Here is a 13,600-nt window from a genome sequence, read left to right on the forward strand (position 1 = left end):
AAAGCTCTTTTAAAAGAGAATAAGAAAATGAATAAGTTGTTTATTTTTCTGTGATTTATCACATTTTTAGGGCTGCCTGAACCCAAACAGCCCCCTCAGTCTGACAGGTATCCAGCCACGGGGAAGAAAAGGATCCCTTTAAGCCGGGGAGGAGGGGGGTTGAGGCTCGGTGCTGTGAATGTACTCTGTGATTAATGTTGGAAGCTCGACACTGAAGGTTGCAGCACGCTTACTTTCTCAGCTCTGTGCAGTCGTCCTGGGAGACTCTGTGTGCTGTGGCTGCAGGCACATTTTGGAGCTTGGCATACCTAAAAACAGAAAGAAAAAAAACACCAGTTTCATTTTATGAACCAAACTAATGAACAAAACAACCAAAAAAGAAAGAAGCTTCAGTCTGAGTTTTCATGTCAAGGTTTGATGGCTCTCTCTCTCTCTTTTGTTGTTGTCCCTAATAAGCTAAACATTTTAAAAGCACAGGGGCATTAGTAACAGTGTTTTGTAATACTGAGCAATATTTAAAATTATTCTGAACAGAAAAACATGAAACACTCAGAAAATGTCCTGAGGCAAACTTGAACCCACGCCCCTGCAGTAGCCTTCGGCATGTGGGTCACATACGGTGATACTGCTAAACTCATTGAGCCTTACTGTCATCGGCATCTTTTTATTTTTTATTGCAGTTTTATTATTGTATCATATTTATTTTTTACTACATTTTGCTTTGCAGTAAAACAATTGTAGCAAAAGCACAGGAGTAGTAAAACTAGTCGTAGTTGTAGACCTCTGACCACTGCGCAGGGTCCATCCACTAAGTGCACGATGGCCGTTTAAAAAAATACAACTTCACAGCACAAACGAACACATTTACTACAAATCTGCTGTGTATGTGCGGTTTTTCCCTTCATCACAACTGCTGGGTGGACATATTTTGTTTTATTGGCTTTTCAGGGGTGTGGTCCTTTTGATTGACAGGTGTCCAGGCGCAGGCGGTTGTCCCGGGCCTTATCTCTGTTAATTCGACTCACTTAACTGAAATATTCAGCTGTGTGTGCTGTTGGTGCCTTTTGGATAATTTTGCATTGAACAGCTGAATTAACCATGATATCACTCGGGGTACCAGGTTCAGCTTTTTTGAGAGAAATTCTAGTAATTTATAAGTCTGTTAATTAATGTTACGTCAGTCCTCTGTATACAGTGTGTAGGCATGATGGGGTTCATTTACAGTGTGATCATTTTGGCACTTTTGGTCCTTTATAATCTTAAGAAATATTCCCTTGTTTCTTGTAATTTGGAGAATTTATTTCTAAGTAAATCTGCTATTTTAATCTTCTGATATACTGAATTTTTTTCTCTGTTTGTTTTATAATAATGGATCTGAGCATGATTATGTGTCACAAAACAAAAATATTCAAGTAAAGTGTCTAAATTTTGTACTTAAACACAACTTCTAATGTATTCACATTCATTTCTGATTAAGAATTTAAATCAGAAAAGTCTGGAAAAAGCACAAATCTGCTTTTCCACCCGGTGTGTCGTCTGGTGTCACCGTACCTGTTGAGCAGGAGATCGAGCACCTGCTTGGTGGTGGCGAAGGATCGGTAGGTACAGAGGAAGATGGTGACGTAGGTGGAGTCTTTGCCCTTGAACGCCGACACCATGTACTCCACCAGCCTCTCCAGAGTGCCGGCCTTGATGGTCCGCACCTTGCAGGTTTCGTAGAGGCTCAGGGCGGAGTCCGTGTCCACGCCCAGCCATCGCTGCCCTTTGCTGGCCGACTGGTGAAGCTGCACCTTCCTCAGTGTGATGGTGAAGATGGCGTCCTCCTCGGCCTCCTCGCCGATCTCCTGCGTCGAGCTCTGAGAGGCAGACAAGGAAAACAAAACATTTTACTCCAACTGTCGACTTCGTTTGGGTGAAATTTTGTCCCAGGATCCACGGCGGTTTCTTCATGCTGGAACAAGCGCTTCAAATAAGTGTTTAAGGGACCAGATTAGAGGGAGCTGAAGGCTGAGAGGAGCAGCCATCTTTACCGTGCAGAACGTGGAGTTAAAAATGTCCGGCATCTAATTCTGGGACTAAACCCTTTAATTATGACCATCTGTGTGACCTGGCCCTCTCCTTTCTGCTCGGTCCCTCTCTCTGAGTCATACTTCGTGAATCATGTGCGTGCACAAACAAACAATAGCTTGTTACCAAACAGAGCTTGCTGGATAACTGGGTCGACAATACAGGCTGCAGCCTGCATTTACCCAAACGGGGAATTAACACAAGCTGCTTGTTGCCTGAATGAGGGCTCTGTGGGCCGCTGCAGGTCACCACCCACAACAGTTTGTTGTTGTTTTCTCCTCAACATGAAAAACGAAGATGAAACAAACCATGAACTGTGATGCTGACGGGGATCATCATAAAGTAAGGATACGAATTCCACTTCACCTGATGCCTCATCAGCACCGCTCGTGGTTACACAACAGAAACAAAAGTGTTACCTCTGACGGCTTATGAGTAAAATTAGATCTTTAACACTAATTTCCTTGAAAACACCAAACTCTAGCTTAGCTGCCTACAATGCAACATGCACTGGGATAGTTCTTCAGCTGGCCTGCAGTGCTGTTTCCCCATCTAGCTTGCCCAGTTTTAGAGATATCAGCAATAAGGATGTCTGCCTCTTGAATTTAATTGACCTAAATGGACCTTTGGAGGATGACTTAAACATGTAAGCAAAGATCAGCTCCCAAGCAATAAAGATGAGAACATAATTAGATGAGTTCATTTTCAAAATAAGAGCAAGAAGCACTTTTTTCTAGTTTTCTAGAAACTTGATCACGGTTGGATAATTTTTCTAAAATGCTAAATTGAACAACCAAATATACCTGGACTGTCTGTGAGTGGGGAAACACCACTGTAAAATAAACATTAGCTGTTTGAGGGGCCAAGAAAGATGAACATATTAAAACCTAACAGGAAGAGCCACGGTGGTGTGAATCACTATGGAGGAATGGCATGCAGTGCCACAGTCGTCTGTCACGGCCACTTATCGTGGATCCTCAGAGAATTAGTCATTCAAGTCCATTTCCAGCATCTCAGCTTGGGGCTGAGAGACGCTCAGCACCGTTTGGAGCTGTAATTAAATGTCAACAAACAGCTAACATTCTCTGAGTAATAATACAAAGACTAAATTGGGAGAAACTGTGATATTTTTCACTATTTTACGTGTATGGAGTGAAACAGTAACAGTTAATGGCCAAAAAACAATGAGCATAACCGTGAGCTGCAGCCCAATCATTTAGTGTTATGTCAGAACCAGCCTACTAACAAACAGATTATGGACAGAAGGCGATGCCATTTCACACACTTGATAACCAACAATGTTTTCATAAACGCAGAAAAAAGACTCAAATCAAACTGGCTTTAATTGGGATATCTAACCTCTGCCCAATAAACAAGAGTCCTGTACACAGAAGGTGACCTTCAGTAACCCTGAAGAGACCCTGACAGCTGAGGGAGGGTGTATGTGACAGATAAAGAGAGGAGACAAACCCCTGGACTGCTGTAAATCCTGCTGGATATAATGGCCGAGGCACAGCTGCAGCTGAGAGGCTCAACAGCAGGAGCGGCTCTTATCAGCCAAACCGCAGAGGCCGCGCCACCATCACCTCCGGCCCGAAAAATGCAGCGCTCAAGGGCAGCTCCTCGCTCTATCGGGCGAATCGATTCCCAGAATAATGCTCCTATTCATGTTCCCGTAAGTGTTGCCGTGCAAACCAAACAGTCCGTGCTAGTAGAAAAATAAGTGAGAGGCTGATGCTCTAAAAAGGGGAGTTCAATGCCATCTCCAAATGGCTTCAACAGAGGAAACTACCAAGTGTGAAACACCACTGTCTATTTCAACATGACTAGAAGCTGAATCTAGACTCAAAATGTCGGTGAAAATGAAATCTTAAAGTTCATTTGAAGGTTTCTCCAGTGAAAACGGACAGAAATGCTCGTCTCAGTGACTCGTCTGGGTCTCAGCTGCACAGCTGATATGTTGAACACCTTGTGAACCATCTCGGAGCTCAGCATGTTTTAAAACTGAGGCTTAAATCTAGAGGTGACTCTGCTTTTGCCATAAGAGATTTAGTCTTCAGTCTGAAAACTGGGGTGTTTTCCTACGAGAGCCATGAAGCAGGTGACAGCGTTTTCAGTTTTCCTCTTAAACTGAAAACAGTTTTACAGTTTGAACATTTGGGCTCGATCACTCTCCTTGTAAATAAAATGAGAAAAAAAGTTTATTTCAAATCAGGTTCAGTTGCAGTTTGACTTAATCAGCATCGTTTACTGATGTAACAGCTCAAAAGCACTGATAAGACATTCAGTGGGGGGTTTCTCATAAAATCTCATAAATCCAGAAGCAGCCCTTTTCGTTTCACTTACATTTATCTTTTCCTCGCATTCCTTCAGCCTGACTCAGTGTTTCATCAATAAAATCAACACCACACCGCGTTTTAAAATCCCTGCTATAAACAATTAATGACACGCCAGACAAAGCAGGGTCACAGTTAGATGTTAATTATAGAAATCACACTGAACCAGAAGCACTGATTACTTTTATTTATAGAATCCAATTTACCCACTGTGGTTAAAAACAAAACTAAACAAACTGCGTCACAGTCATTACAGCAGAGGAAGGGGTTTTGGTTATTTTTAATTTACCGGCAGCTCTCCTGAACATAGCGATGCAAATTTAGTCTCTTAGTGTTTCCACTGAAAACTACAAGATGTTCAAAGTGAATTATACAAATTATTTCTTTTATCCTGATGTGTCACGATGTTCAGGCATAGTCAATTCTGGGAAATAACTTGATGCTTATTAATATGGCATACAGATTTTATAGTTTAAACAGAACCTATTCTGCTTATTTCTCTGAGTCGACATTCATAATAATCCTTGATCATCTCATGCTGGACCTTCCTGTCTGAAATAAGCCATTTTAGCTCTTCTCTTTTAAAGATCATCCTCCCTTTAACACGGCTTTCTTTCATTGTTTAGCCCACTTTGATCACAAAGCAGGACAAGGTGGCTAATGCACAGAACATGTACCATATATTTCTCTCTCTGTAAAAAAGCTGTAAAGCTTATGAAAATACAGTTAAAAGTCCAAAATGTATGCTCTCAATCACATTTTCCAAAGCATGAACATACCCTAACCCAGTGGCTCCCAAACGTTTTTTGCTAGGTCATCCTTTGTTTTACAAGAAAATCTTTGCAGTGATTAAAACATATTCAAAGTGAAGTGGCTGTCTACAAGTAACAGACAGTGATGATGATGCTGCTATCATTTTAAGAAAGAACTGATATAATTGTAAATATAATCTGGAGCATCTGAGCTGAATAATATTCCTCGAACACTGCTCTGAATCAGTTACACTGACAACAATATAAATGACACAACTACAGAAGGGTCCACAGGAAATGTCTGGCATCTAGAAACAGCCTCCTCCACACTCTACATTCACCTACACCGTCCTGGCTGTGAATGACCATGAATGCAAAGTGGGCTGGAGGAATGTGAGGCGAGTAAAAGTGTCAGGACAGAGTCACGAGGCAGGGAGGATACGTTTCCAGAAGGAAGGAAAAGGAAAATTAAGCCACATAATCCTTGTTTTAGACTTGTTTTAATGCTCAAACAAACTGGTTTATATTAAACACAGTGGGTTTTTTTCCTTGGCTTCCTTTGGCCTGACTGTTGCCCGGTGTTCCAGTACAGGAGTCGGCTCAGCCCTCACATTAAATGGTAATCTTACCGCACGAATGTACCAAAGCAAAATCCTAGTAGATTTACAGAGGGCTGAAACAAAAGAGGCTTGTCCAGCTGCTAAGGGTCGTTTTTAAGGATTCCTGCTGGCCAAGAATACCCAAGGAGGCACTTTGGTCAAAGACTTTTAACAGTTTTTAGTTGCTGGGTAGTTTTTAAACTTGTACTTTTAAATAAGGAGGTCAAACCAGCATTCGTGATGGATGTTTTCAACCATTTTGAGTCCCTGTCTTCCTGCTTCCAAAAAACTCTGGTGTTTGTTTTTGTTTCCATGACAGATTTTGAGGTTATCTTCTACCCTGATCCAAAACATAAACTTAGATTATAAACTTATTACCACTGACAAAATGACCCAAGCTGAAAGTAAAGGCTCTCTCACGGCTATTACCAAGAAGGCTGCAGAGTTTCAAGATTTTCTTTGAGTAAAACTTTATTTAATCTGTAAATATAGATGGAGAAGAGCTTCTGACTGCATCAGGATTAGGCACAAACACCTTGAGTGACTTTAAGGGTTACTCCTGCATGACTCCATCCAAAAAGGAAAATCACCAGGATTCTAATTTTTAAAAAAGTAAACCAAATGAGAAAAGTTTTTATTGATTACACAGTCAATTCAGGAAAGTTCACGTATTTTCTATTAAAAAGGCAGCACAGACTCTTGCACTGCCTTAACTACATGTGGACCAGATATACTTACATGCACAGTCATCTATCAAAGGGTGAAGGAAAAACAAGGAGGCGACAATTGGTGCTAAATTCTATCTTCAGCAGGACGAGGTGACTAGCTCCTTCCTGCACCTGCCATGGCAGCTAGGTAAGTATGACTGATCATGAAGGATCGTGTAGCTTTTCATGATTTAATAACGTAAAACACACACACAAATGTATGCACTCAGCTGTGTGTGTTCATGTTAATTAGGGATGTGCATAGAGCTGTTCGATATAACGATAAATATCAGATGACGATATAAAAAGTCTATCGTTTCATTTCACGCTATCGTTTGTTTCGTGGTGTCGCAAAATAAACTGTTTACGGCAATATTTTTTCATCGGTCACTGTAGTGGCTATATTAATTTCTTAAAGTTCTCTCTTTCTCTTATATTTTATATAACCACACTATGGACGGACAAGCGCCTGTTTTTATGCGTTGTCGTTAGCAACAACGACGGTAACAGCATCGCGTGTCCGCTTGTTTATGTTCCACATAAACCTTTCACAATAAAGCTCAAGATCCTGTTGAGACTTTTCAAAATAAACTGAATCACGTGAAAGAGCAGATTATTTACGGATGAGAAGTAAAAAAGAGCCGCCAGGTGCTAAAAAAAATAAACCTTTGACTCAAACGTTAGAACAGGCTTTTCCCTGCAGCACGCCGTGTAATAAATACTCACAAAGAAAACGGCGGCGTTTACAACTTATGTCTAAAAATGTATAGCTTCATGCTTCGGTTAAAACACTCCAGCTACATGACGCGCAGCTGGAAACATTTCCCGCAAGACGAGCTGTCCGAGATTCATAGAATTTACAGAAAATGTTACATTTTTGTGATTTATATCGTTATCGGGACGATAGATGTCTTATATCGGGATATGAGATTTTGGTCATATAGCACAGCCCTAGATGTGCATAAATACTCAAACAGACATTTCAAAGCTGCTATCTTTACTCATCTCACACTGTGTATGTTTTCAACATTATACATAGCCCAAACATTTCAGCAACATTTAAAACACGATTCAATTAAAGGTTTCATATAGCTCTGAAAATATACAATAAATGTTTATTTGTCTAATTAAATCTGTGGATTTCAAGTGTGATCAGTATTAAACATTTTCTAAAGGGATTCTGTGTTTTTAGACTCTGCAACTAGTCTAATTTCATAGCAAACATCACTAATGCTAATTAGTTTATAAAACAACCATAACATTCTAACTGAGAAAGGCATACCATGAGGTAACAAGCTTTGGATCATAATTTTCCTGCTTCCCAACAAGTTTTTATGTCTCCTGATCATAAACATAACCTTTGTTAACAAAGCTCTTAGCACTACCAAAAACAATGGCCACACTTCTAATGACCCAAGCAGACATAAACAGGAACGATTCTCTATTGAAATTAAAAGTTAGAAGAGTCGAGAGCATCAGCATCAACTCCCAGCCTCTTCACAGCAGCCGGCTGACCTTTTCATTAGTTCGAAAAGACAATCACATCCCAAAATTTAAAAAAAGAAAAAGGTTTATCTCAAATAACAAACCTCCTTCTTTCTATCTGATAGTGTATAGGCTTTATAAATACAGCTAACTGGCACAGGAACAGGCTAAAATAAACATAAGGGCTGAAGTAAACCTTGGGGCTGCGCCAAATCCCCCCCAAGGCCAAAGAGCCCTCTGGGAGTGTGTTCGGAGGAGTGAAGCTACAGGGCTCATCAACAGCAAACACACCTGCTTCGAAAGTGACCATTAGAAATCCCCTCTGAGGCAAAGTCTAAATGCAGATCAAGAGAAACTCTCAAGAGAAAACCTGCCCCCTCCCCCAAAAACAATCAACAGCTGAACAAAGGCAACGCGTCCATTTCAACTCCACGGCACAAGCCGGTGACTTCCCCTCGCTAACAATGAATGCTGAAAGGCGGTGAGATCATTTGGAAGCGGGGTAAGACACAGAAGAGGGGAGGAGGGTGTAGCCGAGCTCTTTAGCTGGTAAACACTGAGGCACTGAGGGGGTCTCTGCGAGCAGAAGGCTGGTTTATGCGCCAAAGTCATTACTCATCTCCCACTGATGCTTCTGAACAGCTAAAGTGTCGGGACGCAAATGCAAACATACAATATAATTTCCAACTTCTCTTTAAAATAATTTGTCCAAGAGCTGATGTTTTAGTTTTAATCAAGCACCATGAACACTACAGCAGGTAGACATGCAGATACTTTCTTGGATAAGACAATAAATGTAACCAGGTGCTGGCAAAGTCACGAGGCGACCAAAGACTTTAGTTCCCATCCAGTGCAGCAGGTAGATATTCAAATAACTTTCAGCTGTTGGCAGCAGAGAGAAAATGAGAGATGACACTGGGATGTATCACCCAATAAATATTTAGATAATATAAATTTAAGTCACAAGTATTAGTGAACAAAAAAGGAGCTAAAATCATAAAACAAAACTTCTTCTTATCAATAAAACAAAAATACATAAAGACACGCCCCCTTACTTCCAAATTACCTTTATTCCAGCAGTTTCTCCATCATTTCTTTCCCAAACTAACAACAACACAAACGGTCTATTTTTATCCCTGTGCTTCTGCTGTCCAAAAGCTGACTTTGGAGAGAAATTAATTTGACAGACCAGCCGTGGGTCACAGAACTTCTGCTTAGATTTAGGAGATGACCTCAATCTACATTTCCTGTAATCAGATTTTGTTTTTATTAAGTTGGCTTGTTTACAGTGTCAAAGAAGATTCAAAGTGACGGCAGTGACTGTGGATCAGCAAACGATGGAGGATGGAGTTTATTTTCTTTCATGTTTTTTGAATTATACTTTCTACTAATTTCACTCAAATTTATTTTTTTTCTATAAAAACTAAAATAAGACCTTGATTTAACCCTCGGCTTAGGACATTTCTGCCCATGTGAGAGAGAAAGGTATTAACCGAGCCAAGCTGGCTTGCTCATTTTAGCGTTGCCATTATCAATCACACTCACAGTTTAATTGGGAAAATGAGCCTCTTATGCTGATCCCGTTCAAACAGGGCTGATTTTCATATCCATAAATCATCGTTGATGCAAATTAAATGCTAATTAAATTTGACTGTAAAACTCCTCAAATATCAACACGACTTGGATTCAGTCATTTATGTCACCCTGAGTCAGACAAGCCCGACTCAAAGTCCACTCTGTTGTTGACTCTGGAGCTTTTGCACATATCTATGCAGACGTTTGGTGTCGTGGAAAGTTTAAACGCTGACATTTCCATTGAGCAAGCTCGTTCTGCTGATGAGGACTGTCTGATACGTGGGAAGGCTCCAGAACAAGCAACGTTTTATTTTTTAAGACAACCTGCAGTTAGGATTTCTTGCTTTACACTCTGGGAGTCAGAGGACATCTGCGCTAAAATCTAAAATATATTTTGAAGGATATAACAAAAGATTTCAGTAATTTTGCATTCCCAGACTTCAAGTCTGTATCGTGAAGTTCCCTGCTGATGCAAATAGCATTGACTCAAGGTCTGCTCACTAGCTTATGCTGGAGGTTTTCCTGTTACTATCACAGTCACTTTTTTTCTAATGATAATCTTTCAGCACGGCTGAAACCTGTGGAAGAGAAGAAGAAGAAAAACCATCCTCTGTGACTCTTCACAACCTCATAAAAGAGTTACGGTCAGGTAACTAATACCAGCAGCGATCCACCAGAAACATGTGGTTAGGCTACAAAACCAGCGTGACGGAAATCCCAATTAATTCTCAAGTGATAACGAGAACTTTGATCATTTTGTCCCGCAGGAGGTTTAAACGTTACTTCTTACAAGCAAAACCTCTGAGCTGTGTCCACGCACAGCGCATTAAAGACCTCCATCCTCCCCCTCTGCTCCCAGTTAATCCTGCCGAATTAAATCAAATCCCTCCAGAACCTTCTCTCCTGCTCTGACCCACTTTGTAACTCGCTCAGTAAAACAAAATAGCTGCTTTAAACGCGACAGGGTTGTAACTGCTTTGTGTCTTAAAATAAACTTCACCTAAATCCAAACATGAACTCACAAGTTTTAAAGCCTACAGGGGGACACCAGCCAGCCGGCTCATTTTTCCCTCTGTATGTTCTAACGCCTACCAAAATAAAGCAACGCAATATTGTTTCCGCAAAGATTATATTGATGTCAAAGTTTTTCTCCAGGTTTAGATAAACATGCTGCAGCAGACAGACAGCAAGTGCAGAATCAGGCAATTTGAGCAAAGTTGGAGAACCGAGTATTTTTCCAGGCGTCTGGCCTTCACATTCCAGTTTCTGTCTGCTGCTGCGATCCAGCCCTCAGCCACTCGACTTTCTCTCTTCAAAATGAACCCAGAAACAAAAGCTCCTCTGTGCCGAGTCGGACGGTCCGGCTCCTGATTCTCACAGCGACACTTAACCAAAGTTCCGGCTGTCGGGGCTTATCTTAAATAAGAGCACATCATAAATGGCATCCCCGTGACTCAGGCCAGAGAAAGCTGACTGAAGTCACTTTTTCTTCACTGTAAATCCGGGTCATGTGGATATAATTAGACAATGAGACATGCACAGAGGAAACCGTAATCCAGCATTGTGCACTGTCCAGTTTTTGGTTTATTCTGATTGTGTTTGAGATCATTTCTTCCATGTGGGGCTAACCGGTGCTGCGCTGCAGTATCATAACATACATCTGGGACTGCTCACAAGCAAGGCTGAGTCACTGTTAGCTCCGAGGACAATCAGATGATGACAGAAAGAACGAAGTTCATGGAAAATGTTTCAGCAGCTCGGAGTCTCTCAGTTCGCCGTCACTCTGCGCTTCTAAAACTAAAGACTCCTAAGTACTCCCCGAGGGTAGCTGCCCACTGAGGGGTTACCCTCACTGTCAAGGGCTTTCTGTCTGTTTGCATTCACGCGGTTACGGTGCAACTGGCATAGCAACAACTACAAACACAACAAGATGGACGACTGGAGGTGTGTGTCTATTAGGGATGGACTGATCTGATATTTGATTGATTATCAGTCCGATCGACACATCGGTTCAGTTCTGTGTTGTTCTGTTTACTGCACCACGTGTCAGCAGCAGCAGCCTTTTTAAGTAAAAATAAAACATATTTTCTGTTGCTCCTGTAGGGAAACAATGACAACGTCGTGCTGAACACTGTCCAAGGTAAATGGCATTGTTTTTCTTCCTTTGAATACCCCCTTAATTAAGCTTGGAATTCCAATTTCCCTGCTTTGTTCTAAAGTTAGGGGATATTTTTGGTTAATAGACGGAAATCCCAGATTTTATTTTATTTTTTTTAAATATGTTGATAGCTGGTGCTGCAATAACATGGAGAACATTCACTAAACACTAAGGGGAATGATCTATGAAAAAGTCCCTGCACTTCCTTCCTTCCTAAACCGAATCAGATCCTTTAAGCACAAAGGTGAACAGAGTCCCTTGAACCAATTGCTCTGGGAGTTGCTTCGCTGCTTCTCTGATGTTCTCTGCAAACTGATTTGTAATTGAATGAGCTGACAGTTCAAAGTGCTCACTGTTTCTCTTGAGACGGGCTCGATAAGCAGCAGTCTTTGTTCAGCAGAGTTTTATGAAAGGTTCGGCCCCTGATCCTGCTGATTTGCTAACGGACTGCATCGTTGGTAATTATGACTATTTTTAGCTTGAATGCACTGTTGTATACCGTTTGGCTTATTGCATCTGTGGCCAAGAGGGCTTCTTGGCTCCTGTGAAAATTAGATTATACAGGGTTGAAAAAAAAAAAAGAAGAAGCAAAAACACGGTTACATAAAGTCAAACAAAGCTGGTAAAGAAAAAGAAGAAACAAAGCACGATGCACAAACAGCCAAAGTACACACTGTTACACAGAGAGACCGCTTAACTCTTAATGCAATACATTTGTACCAATCAAATGGCAAAAAAATAACAAGAAACCCTCTGCTAACTGAGGTTAACAAAGACTATCCTCTTCAGTTACACGTGGACGAGTTGTGGTTGTATGCACAGTCACCCCTCAGAGGCCCATTTTGAGCCAGGAAAAAAAAACTCTGCATGAGTGCAACTGTTTTATTATAGGGTAGAAAAAAAGCAATTCCATCAACCTTGCCATATCAGTGGGTCAGTTCCTGCAGAAAGATACAAAATGTTGTAGAAATAGGTCGATAAATGTAACTTGGTCAAGCACATCAGCTTCAACTTCAAATTTAAGCAGGCATGCATCATTTTTGTGCCTTTGTTATAACAAATCCGATTTTACAAAGAACCAAAATGCCCATTAATCGCCCAAAACAATCATCCAGCCGTGACACAGCACAGCATCACTTTGTTATTAGCCTCACACTGCAGTAACTTCATCTCGTGGCACACCTCCATTTCAAAGCCACTCGATCCTCTCAGCTATACGATACAGTGCATTGAGGCTGATGTTGCTGGTTACACGGAGTCAGAGGGATCAACAAATAGCTCAATCTGACCGCCGGCAGCACCACATTAGCCCCAGTGACCCCCTCATGCTGCAACACAACCTCAGCATCAAATAACATTCATGTGCAGCAGGAGGGGAATAAAGGCAGCGATTGTGGAGGAAACCCCTCAGCCTCCGCAGGAGGGGGATTAGGTAATTGTGTTAGAGCAGAGGATTAGATTAGAGCAAAGGGACGAAGCAGAACAGGTTAGCAGGGGACGGGAGACCAGCAGGGGCACACTGAGGCAAATGGGGGGGGGTTTAATAATGAACCTCTGATACCAGTCCAGTCTGACCGAAGACACCGAAAAGTAAAAAGAAGAGAACATGTAATCCAGGTACACAGACTGGAATACATGGTCTCCATGGTGACACTGCCATCCAATCCTTGGCTCCGTTTAAGACCAATAAATATGATTACTCATCCTGCCCTCCGTATGTGATCGAATGTTCGAGATGTATGGAGCAGAAGGCTGGAAAACGTTTATTTAATCCAGAACAAAGGCAATTTCTATAGATAGCAATGAAACCATATCTATGAGGCTGGGTTTAAAGAGGACAGCGAGGCGGGGGGAACATGACAGTTAGAGATATGAAAACAGTGTAGTGATAGAGAAGCAAAACACACGTGATCTTCATATA

At 41.4% G+C, this 13,600-nt stretch overlaps 1 protein-coding gene across 6 annotated transcripts in view; it reads right to left on the reverse strand.

Annotated features, from left to right (window-relative positions):
- Nucleotides 1–13,600, reverse strand: part of LOC146563116 (ral guanine nucleotide dissociation stimulator-like) — a 59,299-nt gene that overhangs the window by 13,062 nt on the left and 32,637 nt on the right. For all 6 annotated transcript variants that reach the window (XM_085295498.1, XM_085295496.1, XM_085295497.1 and 3 more), the window contains exons 2-3: nucleotides 1,552–1,856; nucleotides 234–308 (exon numbers count right to left, since the gene is read on the reverse strand). In XM_085295498.1, coding sequence (XP_085151624.1) covers nucleotides 234–308; nucleotides 1,552–1,856 — 380 coding nt within the window. The remainder of the gene's footprint in view (nucleotides 1–233; nucleotides 309–1,551; nucleotides 1,857–13,600) is intronic.

Source organism: Mchenga conophoros, linkage group LG12, assembly GCF_057382185.1.
Source record: "Mchenga conophoros isolate Kocher_MC1m ecotype Shallow Benthic linkage group LG12, M_conophoros_male_GT1.1, whole genome shotgun sequence".
Classification (NCBI taxonomy): Eukaryota; Metazoa; Chordata; class Actinopteri; order Cichliformes; family Cichlidae; genus Mchenga; species Mchenga conophoros.